Source organism: Rhamphochromis sp. 'chilingali' (genome assembly GCF_963969265.1).
Source record: "Rhamphochromis sp. 'chilingali' genome assembly, chromosome: 6".
Classification (NCBI taxonomy): Eukaryota; Metazoa; Chordata; class Actinopteri; order Cichliformes; family Cichlidae; genus Rhamphochromis; species Rhamphochromis sp. 'chilingali'.
In genome coordinates this window covers 6240296-6259691 of record NC_137933.1, presented here as the reverse complement: position 1 = coordinate 6259691, position 19396 = coordinate 6240296, and the positions used below count along the sequence as shown (strand labels likewise).

Genomic DNA, 19396 nt, shown 5'->3' with positions numbered 1-19396 from the left:
AGGACAACCCGAAAGCAGTCCGGGGATGAGCTGTACCAGCTTGTGTTACCTTCTCAATACAGAGAACAGGTATTGCGGTCTACTCATGATGACATGGGACATTTAGGAATAGAAAGAGCCACTGACCTTCTGAGAGATCGGTTTTATTGGCCAAAAATGGCAAATGACGTGGAGCAGTATGTCAAAAACTGTGGGGTATGTGTCACCCATAAAACACCCTACAAGAGAGCAGCCTTTTTGCACCAGATGAGCAGCAAGGGTCCCATGGACTTGGTTTGCATGGATTTTCTGTCTATGGAGCCAGACTCCAAGGGGATAGGTAATGTCTTAGTGGTAACTGACCATTTTACCCGGTACGCACAGGCTTTCCCCACCAAAAACCAAAAAGCCACCACGGTTGCCAAAGTGTTGGTGGACAAATATTTTGTGCACTATGGATTGCCTGCCAGGATACATTCTGACCAAGGACGAGACTTCGAGAGCCGATTAATCCGTGAGCTCTTGCGGTCATTGGGTATACGGAAGTCTCGGACAACTCCCTATCACCCCCAGGGGGATCCGCAACCCGAGAGATTCAATCGAACCTTGTTGTCAATGTTAGCGACACTAGAGGATGAGAAGAAGCGAACTTGGAGTCAACATGTAGGGTCGCTAGTTCATGCCTATAATAGCACAAAGAGCGATGCCACAGGGTATTCTCCCTATTTTTTGATGTTTGGGAGGGAGGCTAGTCTTCCCGTGGATGTTTGTTTTGGAGCATCTCCTGATGGAGCGGAGGAGAAGACTCATTCACAGTATGTGACGAATTTGAAACAGGAGTTGCAGAGAGCTTATCAGTTAGCCAATGAAGCTGCTGATAAGGTACACAAGAGAAACAAAAGAGCTTTTGATCGACGAGTCAGTTACCAAGCCTTGGAAGTGGGAGACAGGGTACTCCTTAAGAATCTGGGGTTGAAGGGGAAACATAAGTTGGAAAGCAAATGGAACGCTGTAACACATGTGATTGTGGGAAAACTGCCCAACCTACCGGTGTATAGGGTGAAGCCACAAACGGGTCAAGGTAGTGTGAGAACCCTACACAGAGATCATTTGTTACCGATTGGGACAGAAGTGAGACTGCCAGAAGGCATGGCCAGAGATGAAGTGCCAGCGAGACCACAGACTCGCAGGATGGGAAAAGGAAAAGAGAGGGTAGAAAGCAGAGACGTGAGTCAAGACACTGGGGAGTCGACTGGATCGTCAGATGTAGAATACGAGAGGCCACATGCCTGGTACAGAGACTGTGTGGAGAAAGTGTTGAGGGAGGAGTCATTTAGTGACAATTCTCCATTGGCATCGGAGGATGACGCTCAAGCTATGTTTCTGAGGGCAATGCCGAAGAGTCTCAGGAGGAAGCAGATGACATTGGTGATGTAAAGAACACCGATACAGAGTCAGAAGAGGAGAAGGAAAGACGTCTCTCAAAGAGGTCTAGGGGAAGACGGAGTATTGGGAAAGAGGTCAGCAAATGCCTTAGGTCAGGGACGACTGGGAAGAGAAGAATAAAGCCAGTTTTGAGACTGTCCTACGATGTACCAGGGAAGGCTAGTGACCAACCTATTACTATTGTTCACAGAGGGGTTGTGATAAAGTTGGGGAATGCGTAAATGAAAAAAAAAAAAAAAAAAAAAAAAAAAAGTGAAGTTCTAAGAGTGTCTGTTATACATTCAAGATGTGTGGAGTTTTGTTTTCAGTCGCCTTGGGAGATGTCTGATGAGGACATCCAGACGATTAGAAGGGGGAGGATGTAGCCCAGGTATATTTTATGGGGCTAAGTTTTATTTCCAGTTGGATATATCTGAATAGTTCTCTTGTTCATTTTACTGTGTTGTAGTAGTAATAAGAAAGTGTGTTGAGGTGCTTTTACTTTGAAAGGGAGCGAGCGGAAGGAGAGAGCGGAGAGAGCGGAGGCAGCCACGAGAGGAGAGAGAAAAGCGTGCTCGAGATGCGGCTAGCGTCTACAGAGACTTTTTTCCCCCCCCCCAATGGACAGTGAGGATAAATCATCCCACGCCCACGGCTGAGTAACAGAGCGTGACTGTGAGGTGGTTTGCACTGTTGCCTCGAAATATCCCTAGTTAGCGGCGTGCTAACTTGGCTAATCGGAGTTAGCCATAAAGGTGGACTTCGCTGGACGTCACCTGACCTGCACGGAGTGGGAGGCTACTGACTGCCAAGGCGGGCTGATCAGGTTTGCTGCTTAAAAGGAGTAAGCGTGCAGCTCGGCGACCTAAGGGACGGACCTCTCGGTGTGCCGTGAGGGTATTGTGGACAAAAGACTAAGGTTTCCAGGTAGGAGCACCATTTTGTTTTCTTTTAGGACCGTTGGTTCCTACGCACCCTAGCATCGATCCAGGCCTGCACCGAGGGGACTTGGGAAACTGGGTGGTGTGAGAGTGTGTGTGTGTGGGGCCCATTACAGTAAAGAACTGTGTAACTGTTATTATTGTTATATTTTGTCATTGCAAGAGACTTTTTACTTTATTGATTTATTGGGTGTTTATCAATTCATTCAGTAAACCTGCTTGGTTTAAACATAAGATTTTGTGTCTAGTACTGTTTCTTATCTATAGTTCAAAGTAAGGTAAAAGTGTATCTGTGTGTTATACGTGTGTAAATCAGGGGAACTTGCACTGAGGGCAACTAAGTAAGTTTAAGATAACTAGAACTCAGGGCGTACCCGGCTATAGTGGAGTACACAGCCAGGGGCGCTACAAACGAATCGATGGTTCGCAAATGGAGGAAGCTAGAAAACAAGCTCCGGCAGGTCAAGAAAACGCAGCTGAGTTTCCGCGGACATAAGACGAGGTGGCCCGAGTTGGAGGAAAGACTCGAGCGGTGGATCATCGAGCAAAGAACGAGCGGGAGAAGCGTTTCGACGGTCACCATTCGGCTAAAAGCAGTTTCACTAGCTGAAGAGATGAACATTGAACATTTCCAAGGAGGTCCGTCTTGGTGCTTTCGTTTTATGAAACTGCCATTTTTCCATCCGGACCAGGACTACGGTAGCGCAGCAACTTCCAGTGGATTATAAGGAAAAGCTGGCCATCTTCCGCTCCTACTGCAGCAAACACATCGGCGACAAAAACATCCAGCCCAGCCACATCACAAACATGGACGAGGTCCCGCTCACTTTTGACATCCCGGTGAGCCACACTGTGGAGAAGAATCGGACCAGCACGGTAGCGATATGCACAACGGGGTATGAAAAGTCTTCTTTTACTGTTGTGCTTGGCTGCCATGCTAATGGACAGAAACTGCCGCCTATGGTGATTTTTAAGCGAAAGACTTTGCCTAAAGAGAAGTTTCCAGCAGGAATCATCATTAAGGCAAATGAAAAGGGCTGGATGGATGAGGTAATGATGAAAGAGTGGCTGAGGGAGGTGTATGTAAGGAGACCAGGTGGTTTTTTCCACGCATCACCATCGCTCTTAATCTGTGACTCTATGAGTGCCCATCTCACAGCCGATGTGAAAAAACTAGTGAACCAAATGAACTGTGAGCTTGCTGTCATTCCGGGAGGCCTGACAAAGGAACTCCAACCGCTGGACATCGGTGTGAACCACCCGTTCAAAGTAAGGCTGCGAGCAGCTGTTCAATTCAGACAGAGGATGAGGACTTCGATGGGTTTGATTGATGATAAAAATGTGAGTACCAAACTTTGTTTTGCTCCTGCTTTATTTTTAAATATGCATACGGTACTTGTATGCGCCCTATGATCCAGTGCGCCTTGTGTGTGTTAAATACAGTAATGGCACACATAACTGAGACTGCGCCTTTTAGTACAGTGCGTCTTATGGTCGTGAAAATACGGTATCCATAAAATCATCACATTCTCTGTAAGATTAAGGTCGACTATTGAACGGTGTATATTTTGAAGTAAAGGCTTTAAAACCAAGTTAGTACAAACATCACTAATGTCACATAACTTTCCCGACATGTGGCCAACAGTAATGTTTTAATGTTCTTCATTATAAAAACATTTGCGCATAAGTGACATAATATTCAGTACTTACTTCAGAAAGTTTACTCTTCGTCCGATTCCACCATTTCCCCCCCCTCCTTCTTGGCAAAATTATCCACACCACCGCCATGCTATGAAGTCTGGGATATGTTGGGCCATAAAGGCTACACCGACCCATCCTTAAAATTTAGGGAAATTAAGGATGCATTTGAGGGCCGCATTTCGAGCAGCCTTTGAATTGGGACAGTTTGTCATGTCGCTGTGACGTAAGCGGCTTTAAAATGCAGCCTTTAAGGCGGCACGCCCGTTGTGCTCCGACAGTGAACGTGACTAAACTATTGAGGGGGGGGGGGGGGGGGGGGGGGGGGGGGGAGAAAAAACAAACAAAAAAAAGCCACATGTTGCCATATCATTTTGTGATTGTCGACATGGTACATTTGTCCACCAATAGGAATTGAGTGTTTCTGTTTTCTTTTCCCCCCCCACTCACAAGCAAAGCGTGTTTGCTAGCGCTCTCCTTAGAAAACAGTTTTTATTTCTTCCCGGTGTTCTGACAAACCATCCTACTTTGGCAAAACGTCTTACCGCAAGTAGTTTATGCACATTTCTGCTGTCACAGAGGAATTCCAGCACCAATTTAAGGTTTGCCACTTCATTTTGCCCGTTGAAGTATGCGTGTAAGTAACATTCACAAAGGTAGCATGGTTTGGCACTTAATTTTACCTGTCAGAGTGTGTGTAGCTGTTATTAACAAAAGTAGGATGATTTGCCACAAAATTTTAAGCAGTTTAAGTATGCTTGTAGGTGACATTCAAAGGTAGGTTGGTTTGACAGTTAATTTTACCGGTCAGAGTATTTTTCTAGCCAATATTCAAAGGTAGGACAATTTGCCACTGAATTTCGTGTTGTGCGCATGCGCAGAAACAACAGGTAGGACTGTTTGCCAGGTAGGATGGATTCCCAGAACACCGGAGTAAATGCCACTGTTTTAAGTGTCCTATCAACACAATTTAAAAACTGGTGTATAGTTTGAAGTCCACACGTTCGACCCAATAATGATAATTTAAAAAAAAAAAAGAAAAAAAAAAAAAAGCAGCATGTGTAAGATACACGTACTGGAAAATTTACTAGGACTCCCCTATCATGCAACTGTCTTTTTTCTATCAAACACTCATTAAAACAGCAACCTACAGGTATGTTAGCGCACTCATCGCCGACTGTCCGAGGGAGGGGTGGGGTCACACGTTGAAACAGAGGCGCAAGGCAGCCCAGGCGGGGAAATTTTGCGACTCAATTTTTATATCTGATAAGAAAACTATTCAGATAGTTATGTGGTGAATGAACTACAGTTACACTTTCAAGCACCGCATCTGAAATTCAAGCACTTTTCAAACCTTGAATTTGGTTTTTAAGAAGACAGATTAATACATTTGGACTAATGAACACTGCATCAGATGGCTCTTTTACACCACGCTTTATTATGCTACTGTTTAATGCACATTTCCCCCTTTAACTGAAATCACATAGGAAATAAGCTCCGAATTATATCTGAAACAAAAAGAAAGCAGTTACACTCAAAATAAGTTTTATTCCAAAGCCATTTCTTTACATACGTGGTACTAAACTGAGTTCCTTGCCATTATCTTACCAGTTCTGACAGTAAACTGGAGCTATGAGCTTTCCTCACATTAAGATTGCCTTCCATTTACCTGGGTGGGACATGCTCTTCTCCAGCTGCTTTAAAGATTCTCCTGTCAGCATGTTGATCTCATCCTTAAGGCGCCGCTGGCCATCTAAAGTAAGGTGCCAAAAACATGACTTCCTCTTGCCATCTCTGCACAGCTGGTTGCAAGTTTTGCGAAAACTGCTGTTGAAGCACAAGTTGTGTCGGATAGTGTTCTTCCAGCCGTCTGGAGCCGTCTGAAAAAATGGGAAGTGTTCTCTGGGAACAGGCAGAGATTCACATCAGATAGTGCAGCAGTTTTATCCAGTTCAAACATAACTTAAATGAAAAGGGACCCATCTGATGTTTTGAAAGACTTAATCATGCCTGATCAGGTGTTTCATTTAGCATGCAAGGTGAAGTAACCTTGTGGGCAATTAGACAATCAAATCCTAACCTGGTGAAATTGTAAATCTGCTGGACTTTGAAGCTCCCTGTATGGCTGCTCTTGAGCGCCAAGGCAATGAGGATGCAGTAATTCACTGGTGGACGGGGCCAGCAGCCTGGTTTAAGAGGCTTATTGTCCTGAAAATCTCACACACACACACACACACACACACACACACACACACACACACCATTTCGAGCTGATTGGAGACCAAAACAGCCAATCACATTTTTTTGCATCCAAGTCTGTGATTGGCTTGTTTTGTGGCACAAATATAACAGTGTACAGAAAGAGTTGAACACGGACGGGCAGAAATGTTGAGAGTGCAAGCAACACATTGCAAGCAAGCGCAAATGCAAAAAATGAGCGAGAGGGGCTGTTGTGTGTGTGAGATAGCAAACACTGAAATGCATTTTTGCACGCAGCAATTAATTTTGTTTTAGCTTTTCTTCACTCAAAATTCCTCCTATAACAGAATCATAACTGTTTTTAAATGCAGTTAGAGCATAAAGATCACGACCAGCCCAAAAAAAAAAAAAAAAAAAAAAACCCAAAACATGCATTTAAAGCTTCATGATTACAAGACTAACGACACACACACACACACACACACACACACGTTTAAAATTTGAACACGCACAAAAACTGGGAGTAGTTAAGCACTAAAGAAAGGAGCAACTAGAATAATGACAATAAAGAGAAACACTGAGAGCCTAGGGCATTTTCCCAATTATTCCAGAATATGTAGATGCAGTTTTATTGGGACTAAGGAAACTGTCTCTCCAAAAATGCCCATTTATACGCAGCCACGTCATTGACCTCGTCTCAGTTAAATTACATTTTACACCGAATCCTAATTTGTTTTAGTTCATTAAATTCCTCCAAAACACTGTAGCTTTAATTGAAAATGTTCTCATTTTAATTCATTTGGACAAAAGCCTGTCTGAGGAAAAAAGGGTCCTCAAGACTTCAAAAACGGCGAGTAATGAGCTGCCTGCATCCCACTGAAGGAAACTGGTTCAGGTCTAAGATATTGTTCTCACCCTGGGCTTTATGGTCCTCGCCTTACGTCTGCTCTTGACGGGTTGAGAGGAGTTGACATCATTCTTTACCTAATCATCAGTGATTGTCAGATTGACAGTTAACAGATACAGGTTGTTTCAATCATTACAGGATTTTTAAATCCAATGTTCTAAATGTGTATTTAAATAGATGTAAAAGATGTGGAGACTGAAATCACTTTTTGATTAGTTACACCAAATAATGAAAGACTGGGCCTGTGACCCATGTTTATTGGTCAATGGTAATGCATTTGGTCTTTAATGCCTTGGGATAGCCCATGAACACAAAGGTTTAAATCCTACGCTTACATGTTAAATCCAGAAAATAAATGAAGTGTTCATTGAGACTGCACAAACACTCAGCACTCTAACAAAGTAAGGTTGCCGCTGCAAACAGAAACAGGTGATGCATAATAGAGTGGCTGTGAGCGGTTAGTGTGTACCGTGTACTCAGAAGAAACTGATTGCACCAGCTCCCCCTGGAGAGGACCATCATGGCAGGAAAACACCTGGCGCTCTGCTGTCAGTGGACATTGGGTCTCCAGGAGCCTAGTTTGGCTTTCCTCAGCAGGTTCACACACAGGCCCCACGTCAGCATTAATCTCGTTGTACTGGATCGGGCAGGCAATGTTGGGATTCACCAGCAGCCACAGGTTTGGTTTCACAAAAGTATCTGATGCACAGAAATATTCAGTTTGCTACAGTGATCACTTAAGAATAATTTCTCCAACACATGAAGCCAGAAGCATAAAAATCAGAGGCAAGAGTGTCATGCGGATGCTCGTTTTCCAGATAGGACATTAAAAACCACATTCTTTGTAACAGTTTCCCTCCTTTCACAGTACACACACACTATAAATAAAATAAAATTGGAAAGCAGAGTGGTGGAGCAAAGTTTTGACAAGCAGGCATCTGCTGTGTTTGTCCGTCACTGTGCATTGGCCCGATAAAGGAAGGATGTAAATGCATACTGGTAGGCTACCAAAGCTGAGCATGCAACACTCAAGCACACGCATACAGCACTGTAGTGGCAAACAAAGCACAAATAATTTCAGTACGGTAACAGAACTGCATCCTTGTGTATTAGAAGAAACGTGCTTTTAGGTAGAAAATAAATAAAAGGATTTCAATCAAATCACACACTTCAGTGTGTAAAGCAGCCCAACGTGTGTCCTAAACTGACTGTTTGTCATTTCATTCAAACACTACACAAACCACATTTACAAAGGCAAACTAAGAAACAGAGTGATTGGAAGGAGTCATTCAGTGCTGAGTTATGGGGTGGGACTCAATGCAGCTCACCTGATGTTTTATCGTACCAAATAAATTCATCTTTCCTTTTCGAGGGTCTTACAGAAGGCCTCTGGACCACATACTGATCACTCACTTTGTCATCTGTCAGAGACACACAAACACACTAACACACAAAATACACACCGTCTGATCTTCAGATTTAATTCCTTCTGAAATGGCAAGTCAAAACTGCTCATCCATATGACATGAATAAAGAGCAAACACTACTGAAGAAAAAAAAAAAATCCATCACCATGATATAACTGGTCAGTGGTTGTAGCCAGTTTCAGTTCCTTGTCCATATCCCAGTCAGTCAGACCAACAGAGCAATGCAGGTCAAAGAGTTGTGCTTTGGTTTTAAGCTGTAAGGTCATAGCTGAATGCATTTCAGTGGTTTGGTTCCTCTCCATGCAACAGAAGCTCTTAAATGTGGGGACCTGCAGACTGTCTATACAACAGCTGGAGCTAAACAGCCTAATTGGACACAATTAATCCTAACAGGATGCAGCCTGTGACGATTGGACACATTTAGGTCTACAGTAAGCAGAAATTTCAATTCAGGTGTAAAAAGTCAAAGTAAATAACACCTTCCAAAAACAAGATTCTCAATCTGAATCAATTAAACAGCATCACCTGTATTATACATATACATATACACACACACACGCGTATATACATATATATATATATATATACACATATACATATATATACATATGTATATATATATATATATGTATATACATATATATATACATATATCACATTGTTGTGACGTTATTCTTTTGCGCGCCAAGCCATTCGTGCATTTATGAAATTCCAATGTTGCAAGGACAATATCAATTCTGCTTGCTGTTTATTAAAGGGTTACGGTTAGGGTTAGGGTCAGGGTCTGTTGATCGGCGGACAGAGGCGGTTTCAAGCAGCTTAAGTACAGTTTTTTGTTTTACGCCAGTTTTTCCCGAAGTCGCAAAAGTATGACGTCACAACATTCTGATTGGTCACTTGCAATGTTGATCCTGGAACAACATTTAGTATGATGATCTGGGAACAACACCAACACGAGGATATCAGATCAACCCTCTTAAACTGAACACAGCTCTGCCTGCTTCTGCTACGTGTGAACGACTTTTTAGCTGTGCTGGTCTACTCTTCACAGCCAAATGAAGTCGGATTGCCTCTGTTAATTTAGAAAACCAGCTCTTGCTGAAACTGAACAAAAGGGTGACAGAAATGCTAAGAGTTTACCTTAGATAGATAGGTAGGTGTGTGTGTGTGTGTGTATATGAGGAAATTCCATAAATTCTATCCGGTGGGAAATTTAAAAACTCAAAATAATGTCACGGTTCCTCGAGGTCTACAGACCTGCATTAGTCTGTTTATTACTCTGTCACATTTACAATACACATTTCACAAATAACAGATGAAAACAGTAATAAATCCTTTACAGCAGGAGAAAACAAAAATCAGATAGTCATCATTAAATATCTATTTATCTTTGTATACTTTAAACATGACGTCTGTCATCCATACGCCCCGGATACTGACTCATTCCACTTTATTCACAGAATCTTCATGCTGGATCAGGAACACTGAGCACAGAAGTTCCTGTTCAGCCGTTTCATTTTCAATATTTTAGAATATACTTAGACAACAAACCAGGAGGGCCTCACACATTTCACTCATTGGTTTTGACAGAAAATCACACTGACCACCAAACATGCTGAGAAAATGTAGCACTACCAACAGAAATCCACATTAAAGACAACCTGGAGGGATGTTTTCATGTTTCAGCACTTGGAGCTGCACAGGCTGAGACAACGTACCGTGTCCTTAGTTTCTGGTCATATTGAATTGCAAATTCTTCCACTGCTGTTTTGTTTTGTTTTTTAAAAACAGCTGCCGCGTGAAACATAACACAAGGATTGGAAGCAAGTGTTTGAAAGTCAAATAAGTTTAAACAAAGATGTTGCTCTGACAAACCAGAATCATGTCATTCCTTTCTATTAAACAAAAAAACCAAAAAAAACCCCCCAAAACTACAGTACATCCTTCAGTTGTATTTTTGTGTGTTGGATCATTTAACTTGACAAGCAAGAAAGGAATACACACAACAGCAACTGTTGAAAACCAATTTACACCTACGAGTGAAGAAAGTGGGACTTGAGCATCAAACCATCTGGGCCTTTATCACCAGGCTGTGACTGTGGGGAACAAAAAAAACCAACTGAATGAAATGATGGTGGGAAGAAGACTGCTTAGAAGATGGGAATATAGTTGTCGATCTTGGCGCGGTGCCGCTGGGCAATGCACTCGGCGATCCAGACAATGTTCCTGCACTCTTGCTCCTTCAGCTTGACGTAGGCGTAGAAAACACTGAAGTGGAACTGGTTGAGGAAGGCCAGCTTATTCAGCTTCACCTACAAACACGAAGGAGGTGGAAAGACAAGGTTAGTACTGACGTCAAAGAATAAAAAATGAAAACAAAAGACGTGGTTAAGGTTGACACAAAGTGATCCAACTTCAATCTCTCAATTAGCTCAACCCAATCTTTTCTAAACTGGCAGTTCAGTTTCATTTATATTTCAGATACTCAACATTGCACAGCTTGTCAGGTATTCCTTTACTCAAGATGCTGGACCAAGCTTTTTTTTTTTTTTGCACACATTGCAACTCAAGTGAAATGGTAAATGGACTGATTCTTCTACAGCACTACTCTGCCAGAGTGCAACATTCACCCATTCACATGAGCACTGTCTAACTACTACTCACACACATTCACACTCTGATGGATGCATCTGAGAGCAACTTGTGGTTCATATCTTGCCCAAGGACATTTGGCATGCAGACTGGGGAGAGCCAGGGATCGAACCGTCAACCTTCCGATCAGTAGATGATCTACCTCCGGAGCTACAGCCGCCCCACATGTCAACGACTTTACATGACTTCCACACAGGAAACTAAACACAAAATCCCAAACACCATAAATATCCATGTTGTCTAACAAAAGCAGAAATTTGTTAAAATCTAGTGTAAAAGGTTCTTAGTCTGAGTGACAATTATGCACATTTGTTGATTTTTCCTTTAAGCAAAGCCATCCTGTAACAACACTATGATAATTATAAGAAAGGACATTATTTGAAGATGCTCAAAGTTGTAAATAACAGTTTTTTTTTCCCAATTGTGGCACTGATTGGCTGAGTGGCAGTCATCTTTTCTGCCTATAGAATAAACTAGTCGACTAATCATCACTAGTCTTTATCAGACGTACCAGTCGTTTAATGGTTTTACATTGACGCCCAATGCCAGTAAATGTTATGCAGGCGTCTGCCACAAGATGAAGCTTCATTGTTGAGAAACAACATAACTCTGTTAATCTAGGCCTGATCGCTTGTTAAGACTATTACTGTTAGTTCTTTTAAAGGTGAAAGATCGCGGATACAAGCGGAAGAAAAGAGCTTTCTCCAAAGGATGGATGGGCTCTTCTTTAGCACAGGGTAGAGCCCAGCTGAGGCAGTCGCTTCTGGGTACGATGTTCCGACCAGGCACGTCCTACCGGGAGGCGGCACTGGGGTACACCCAGGACACGCTGGAGGGATCATCTCCCTGGGGTGGCCTGGGAACACCTCAATGTGTACTCACTACGTTTTCACAATGCGCATCATTCATAATGCGCCACACTTTACCATTGTTAATTTGTCATATTTTAATAATAGTTGAATATCTTTTGTAGTAACCATAAGTATCGTCTTGATGCATGCTTGATCATCCAGGTAAGTAAATCCCCAAAGGTCGATTCTGTTCATCTGGACGTTTTCAGTGGGAGAAATGCTATGACCAGGTGGAAAGAAACAACCTTTGTATCATGTTTAATATTGGTTTATGTGTTTTTCCTCACTGTCCTTTGGAGTATAACATGTAATGCACAATGTGGGGTGCTGCACAGTTAAGCGGCATGATTCATAATAAAAGAATGTGAATAATGGTAACAAATGGCTTTATTTTGAGCATTTCTGGGGTTCTCAAAACCTGATATCGGAGTGTTCTAGTTGGACAGTCAGATTTTTTCCTCCCCTTTTACTTTCCTGGCTTGGAGAAATGACGGGCTTCAGACCTGGAGCTGTTCCAGCAATCATCATGGGGATGTGAGGTGTTTGGATAATAATATGGACAACCTGTGTGAGGCGGTTAAGGCTCTCACACAGTCAAATAGTTGGATGTGTGTAGTGTTGCAGTGAGACGCAGCCACACTCACATCATGTCGTGACTGTACTGGCTTTACTGGCATGTAAGAAATTCTGCTGTATGAAATATTCTGAAGGCAAGACAAATCACTGAAAATGAATCTAATAACCACACATACAAACCTGCATTAATCCAGCAAAGTTAAAGTCAGCATGCTTGAAATAATAACAGCTTTGAACAATTAGTTCAAATGTAGAGGTCTGTGACTATTACACGACAGAGGTTAATACTGGGTGTAAAAAGGTCTTTGTGAGTGAGGGATGCATGTGCTTCACCTCATGCTCAAAGAAACGGTCCTCCAGGGTTTTATCTCCCGGGTTGCTACCGGCGCCCTCAAACAGCAGCTTGTACTCCTGAAAATGCAAGAACAAGTTTATGCTTTAACACAGACGTTAAACTGAAAGATTGAACCTCGATGGACAATGACAGACACCAAAGCACAAACTGGAAGATGAAAGTGAAAACAACTTGAAACATATGAGTTCAATGATGTTTCTATGGGGAATTCTGCAGGCCATTTCTGAACTTACAGGGTAAAAATCAGCTACAGCCTTGACCTGCTCATAGTCATCGGCACGGGCCAGCTGAGCAAGGCCTTCTGGGTAAAGCTTGCCACAGTGGGGAAAGAGTTTGGCACGGTCCTCTTTGGACAGCTCTGTGCCAAATGAGTTGATGGTGATGATGAAGGCTCTCCTGTCAGCTTCAAACTGCAGATACAGAGGCGAAGAAGAACAGTGATGAGTCAAGTTAAAGATGCTTCAGTGTCTTCGTGAGCAAACCTGCTCAGTGATAAAAGACCTCCCAGAGAACCAGAAGGAAGACTAGTGACACGTTCCTAAATCAGACTGAGGCCTCACCTCCAGAATAGGACACATGGTGTCAGCAGTCGTTCCTCCCAAGTTGGAGCAGAACTTGTAGAAAGCCTCCAGATAAGCCTGAGAGAACAAAATCTACTTAACGTATTTTACATGACAACTTTACATAAATACATAACAATTTCACGCCAGTTCTGAATTTAAACTATGTAACAACTAGTCTGAGCTTGGAAAGAAAAGCGTCTGGACTTCTTTAAGTAGCTTGAAGATGTTTCACCTCTCATCCGAGAAGCTTCTTCAGTTCTAAGGTCAAATGGAGAGTCCCAGATTTAAGCTCTGTGGGGGTAACCCACCGAGAGGGACAATGGACCCCCTAATGATCCTCTACCTAATCACATGAGCCAAGGTGTGAAAACGGGTGTAGGTCACAATCAGCCAAGGTTTCGGGTGAGCTCATTGTGAAACCTGGCCCCACCCCATCATGTGATCATGTGAATTGTGACCGACACCCGTTTTCACAACTTGGCTCATGTGATTGGGTAGAGGATCATTAGGGGGTCCATTGTCCCTCTCGGTGGGTAACCCCCACAGAGTTTAAATCTGGGACTCTCCATTTGACCCTAGAACTGAAGAAGCTTCTCGGATGAGAGGTGAAACGTCTTCAAGCTACTTAAAGAAGTCCAGACGCTATTCTTTCCAAGCTCCTTAGACTACGATGACCTGGATGACTGAGAACCTTCACAGATATATAACAACTACTTTTAATGCTTCCATTAAATATTAAAAATATCTCCAACTCCCACGGGCACAAACTGGTTAACTTGTTCTTACTGATACAAAATCAATTGTCAGAAAATACCACATGCTTTACCATAGTCTGTGTTTCTCTGCCCATAATGATTTGGCCAGACTGGCAGACTAACGGGATGTTCACAGGACATTGGTAACTTGCAACTTAATACCTCCTGGTTATTCAAGTGAAAGCTAGAAGTCTGACAATTTCTCACAGAATCACAACTTATCTGCCCTCAGCTTCCAGACCGACATCCACAGGACTATTAAAACCGTTTATTCTGTGACAAACGCTGGAAAGATTAGGAGCTACAACAATATCTGCAGTTGTCTACTAGAACACAACTGCCAGAGAGTTAATTAAAGATCTATACAACGACATGTTGATTTATCAGTATTAATGTTTAGGTTGGAACAATTGTGCTCGACTACTGCTGATCTTAATTATTTAATTTTAATTGGTTTTTGACTTGTTCTTCTTCTGTTGGAGTAATTATGGTCTTTGAATTTCTGTTTCTTTAACTGAGTTAACTTCTGAGTTTCAGCTTTTACCGTCACATTTTTGCCTTTTTTGCTGTCATTTTATTTATTCACTTGCTTATGTGGACAGATTATGCTTTTTGCAACACATTGTGATTTCACCTGGAATGACATGCACTGTATAAATAAAGCTTAGCTCAGTTATTAATAAACTCTACCTTGTAAAGGGTGTTACGAATGATTTCAATGTTCATTTCATCCAAGTCCTGCTCAGATATGCAGTCCTGGAAGAACGCAGCTATTGAAAAGAGAAAAACAAAAAAACAAAACAGAAATCAATATTTAGTGTTTTCCTCAGCTTTGGCACCATCTCCTGTTCAACATAAGACATCACAATTCAGGTTTTACACCCCTGCTGGTTGGTATGATAAACAGATGTCACTACAAATGTGTCGCATACAGACAAACATTATGTTACTGCTTTGAAAAGTGAAAGCTAAACGCTACACCGACTGAAGGTGTGTGAGAGTTACCTTGACCAAATGAGGGTGACAACTTTCAGCCAAACTATAAGCGAGTCACGTCTTTTTTTTTTTTCTTTTTTTTTTAAAACAGGAAACCAAAGAAAGAAAATTAATAAACTTTAAAAGGGCAGAGAGCCACCGTTGTGAAAACCAATTTGAGTTTTAGATTTAGGGGAGTGATAAAGCTTTTTTTGAGGGCCTGTTCTTATTGCATAAAACCCCTGAATATTATTATGATGATGAAAAAGTCATATACAGATATTCACCCAGTGGTGTGTCCACAAGGATGGCATTGTAGAGCTCGGCGGGGGTCTGCGCAATGTTGACCGCCTCCATCTGTTCAAAGCTGCCCAGCGGGTGACACTTGGGCACCAGCTCAGAAATGGCCCGCTGGTGCAGAGTGCCCGTGATCAGCAGGATGACGTTATCGATCATATAGCTGTAGCTAAAGCCCAAAGGAAGGAGGGGAGGGATCGTCACAAATGTTCTACACTGTTATACTTTATAGAACAGAGATGTTACTTTACCGATTAAGGGCAAATACTTTACAGTACTTCAAAGTACTGCAGTGTCTACTGTTATTTACATGACAGTGCCAAATTTTAAATTAATAAATAATATGATATTCAGAAATTGTGCTAACAGACGTCCGTACTCAATTCAACTCGACAGGTTTAGCTTACGTGATGAAGTCCATGAAGCTGGCCAGCGGTTCATATGACTGGTTTCTCATGTGGCGAAACTCCACCACCATCTTCTCCTTTAGCTTGTCGTCAATAACGGACACGGTGAGAGGAGACGCCTCGTTTGCCAAGAAGCTGCCATAGTCTGTGCTCTGCAGGTGGAGCTTCAAGTCTGAAGGACAAACAGTTAGTCAGGACTCTATTATTCTAAGGATTAAGTTTGAAACTAGAACTGCTAAAAAGGTGTGGCTATAAATCTAGTTTTATATTAACATACAAAGAAACATATAGTTTCTTTGTTTAGATGCTGGCTAATACAACAAAAAGCAATATGAAGGTTTCCCCATAATGTTACCTTACTTGGTTATTTAAAAATTGTTAAATGTAGACTTGCAGTGTTGTACGGCAGCTTTTATTTTCTATATAGAATTTTGCATTTCACTGACAAGATATTTTTTTGTCTTTTCAAACCAATTTCTCAACTGATTTGCGGTCCAACTTTCAGCTGCAGTGCCCCTGCATTTGTTGCTGTTCCTGTCTCTCAACCCAACTGCTAACTTGACTAGAAATTTGGCTACCTGGTCTTGGTTGTGTCCTAATCTGTCTCACGTTCATAAGTCTCTCTTGGAAAATAAATTTTAATCAAACACCTTGAAGGGATTGTTGTAATTTGACGCTGAAATGTAACTGAACTGAATTCATCCCTGCCCGCTCCGTGCAGGTGAGCATAACACAAGAAGCGTCTGCTATAAGAAAATCTCAGTTAGCTAGTATTAATTAGCAAGATATGAACCGAATGGTCACAGAAAAGGTAGAGAAAATGTTATTTGTTTGAAGCATCGATGTTAACAGGAACACTGTAAAATCTCTTCTGACTATAATTTCACTTCCCTTAAAACTGGGAAGTGAGCAATAAACAGCAATATAGCCGGCCCTTGCTTGGGTTACTTTAAGCTAGCTACGCAGGATACAGACATATGACAGCAAGCTTGACGAACACAGTCTCAAATAATTTCACTTTAACGTGTGGCAGTTATCGATGTTGAGCTTGGCGACTAGATTATAACAGAAATTGGGACGACTTATATCGACAGTAAAACAGAAACTAACGTTTAACAGCTAACTAGCTTTAAGCTCTAGCTTGTGGAACTAGCTGGCGTCTAGCTATTAGCCGCTAGCTATCCATTTTAACTCACCTTCCAGCGTCTCACACTGGACGAGATTTAAATAATCCGCCTGCGACAGTATTCCAGCTTTAAAACCTCTCACCAGCCCCTCCAGGTAGCCGTTATCGACATTAAAATAGAGCTCAGAGAAAGGCATCCTGTCCGACCGTCAGATCCGTCTCTGCCACAGGATTCACTTTCAGTCCGGCTGGTTAGCACTAGCATCAGCTGACTGAACCACGTGACAGTCATCTGATCAGTCACCTGCTCATGATTCCATTACTGTATTGACAAATGACTGTAGCTGTTTGTATTCACAGTTTGCTTTATTACCAGCTCTGTTTCCAAAGCACATGATATTTATATTAGTTTTTGCATTACAATCCACACAAATAGAGGAAAACAACATGAGACCAAGTCTGTCACAGTCAACAAGCTGTTGTTGTGGCACCCTGAGTATTTTGAGCATCAAGAACAAGGTCCCCCCATCATCTTTTTTTGCTATTGTTGTGACAATAGTTTGCATCATAGCACAGAGCAAAAAAGCTCATTTGCTCCCACCTGATGTGATGTTAGGGCGATATTTAGTTTCGCCAGTAGGTGGCAGTGGTGGCTCAGATAAACGGGTGACTGGCAAAATTTACGGTGGCCCCTAGAGACAAAGCACGTACAAACTCCAAAACACATGCAAATTCCAAAACACATGCAAACTCCAAAACACTTGCAAACTAAAGAACACATGCAAACTCCACAACACGTACAAACTCCAAAACACTTGCAAACTAAAGAACACATGCAAACTCCAAAACACTTGCAAAATCCAAAACACTTGCAAACTAAAAAACACATGCAAATTCCAAAACACGTACAAACTCCAAAACACTTGCAAAACCCAAAACACTTGCAAACTAAAAAACACATGCAAATTCCAAAACACGTACAAATTCCAAAACACTTGCAAAATCCAAAACACGTACAAATTCCAAAACACTTGCAAACTAAAAAACACATGCAAATTCCAAAACACGTACAAACTCCAAAACACTTGCAAAACCCAAAACACTTGCAAACTAAAAAACACATGCAAATTCCAAAACACGTACAAATTCCAAAACACTTGCAAAATCCAAAACACATGCAAATTCCAAAACACAACGGAAGTGCTCCAGGACGCTAGGGGCAGTGTTGAGCTCGATTTGCAAAATAAACGGCAAGTTTGTCTGTATGGGACGGTCTAGTCTCCGTCGCGCTTCCCAGGTTGCCTAGCAACCATGATACTAACCGCTGGAAACGTGTCATACAACTTAGTTTGACAGAAATGAGGGAGAACATATTTCATTTGTTTGTTTGTTTCTACAAGAGCTTTGTGTGATTTGATAAGTATCTGAGGCTGAGACCACAGGACAGTAAAACATGATTTTTGGGCTTCATTTCTGTACTGAACAATTATTTCAAGATTAGTTAGTAAATAAGAATTAGCTGATGTTGTTCATGAGACTAAAGTCATATCACTTTGGTAATGTAAATATAATATGGCCAATATTATAGTTATTATATTAATCATTATTAGCTATTACAGCAGTGAACATGAACTCTGTGTCAAATACTGAGCTTCAGTACAGATTCAAGTTGCAGTTATTTATATGTCTTATCACCTTAAATCTTCACTCAAAGACAAGTATCTTTGACAGTGCATATATAGGTGAGTAGTAATATACCTATACTTTTTTTTGCCCCCCCACACCCCTCTCCCCCCACACCCCCCACACCCCCCACCACCATGTGGCTTTAATGCAACTAGTCTTATAATTATCTACTAGTCTGCAACAGTTAGACTCGCTGATTACACATAGATGATTTAACTACTTTAGGGGCATTTCACGTTTCTAAAAGTTTCACAGACCAATAGTTTTAAATAGAGCACCGCAAACAACATGTATTTCTTTTAGAAATAAGCTGTGATACTTCTAAAAAACACATATTCCCACACTCTGTAACAGTTAGACAGAGGGGGTGCAGCTAGGCTCCCAACAGTCTGCAAAAGAAGTCATGAAGCAAACAAAAGAGGCTCCTTATCAAGAGCATCCCAGCCCAAAGGTGTATATACACAAACAGTTAATGGCTTTAATGCAACTAGTCTTATCATGTCAGAGGCCAGCAGAAACCATGACCAACAGAGTCTCCAAAGGCCTGCCACCTTTCTTCCTTACATCACACTCTTTT

The 19396-nt window shown here is 41.8% G+C and overlaps 2 protein-coding genes across 2 annotated transcripts; both read right to left on the bottom strand.

The window, feature by feature from the left end:
• Positions 1-5522: 5522 nt before the first annotated feature.
• Positions 5523-9116, bottom strand: foxr1 (forkhead box R1; the record flags this gene model as incomplete). The annotated part of the gene is made up of 7 exons (XM_080884081.1): positions 8722-9116; positions 8478-8570; positions 7619-7848; positions 7158-7226; positions 6124-6251; positions 5713-5945; positions 5523-5551 (listed from the first exon to the last, which is right to left on the bottom strand). Exons 1-7 carry the CDS (start codon positions 8876-8878, stop codon positions 5523-5525), a joined length of 939 nt encoding a protein of 312 aa, XP_080740207.1. The 5' UTR covers positions 8879-9116.
• A 692-nt stretch (positions 9117-9808) lies between these two features.
• On the bottom strand, positions 9809-17405 carry LOC308397862 (V-type proton ATPase subunit d 1). Its single transcript, XM_080884080.1, has 8 exons — positions 17204-17405; positions 16008-16179; positions 15591-15769; positions 15019-15098; positions 13571-13648; positions 13244-13420; positions 12989-13066; positions 9809-10888 (listed from the first exon to the last, which is right to left on the bottom strand). The coding sequence occupies exons 1-8, from the start codon at positions 17328-17330 to the stop codon at positions 10727-10729; spliced, it is 1053 nt and encodes a 350-aa protein (XP_080740206.1). The 5' UTR covers positions 17331-17405; the 3' UTR covers positions 9809-10726.
• Between the last annotated feature and the right edge of the window lie 1991 nt (positions 17406-19396).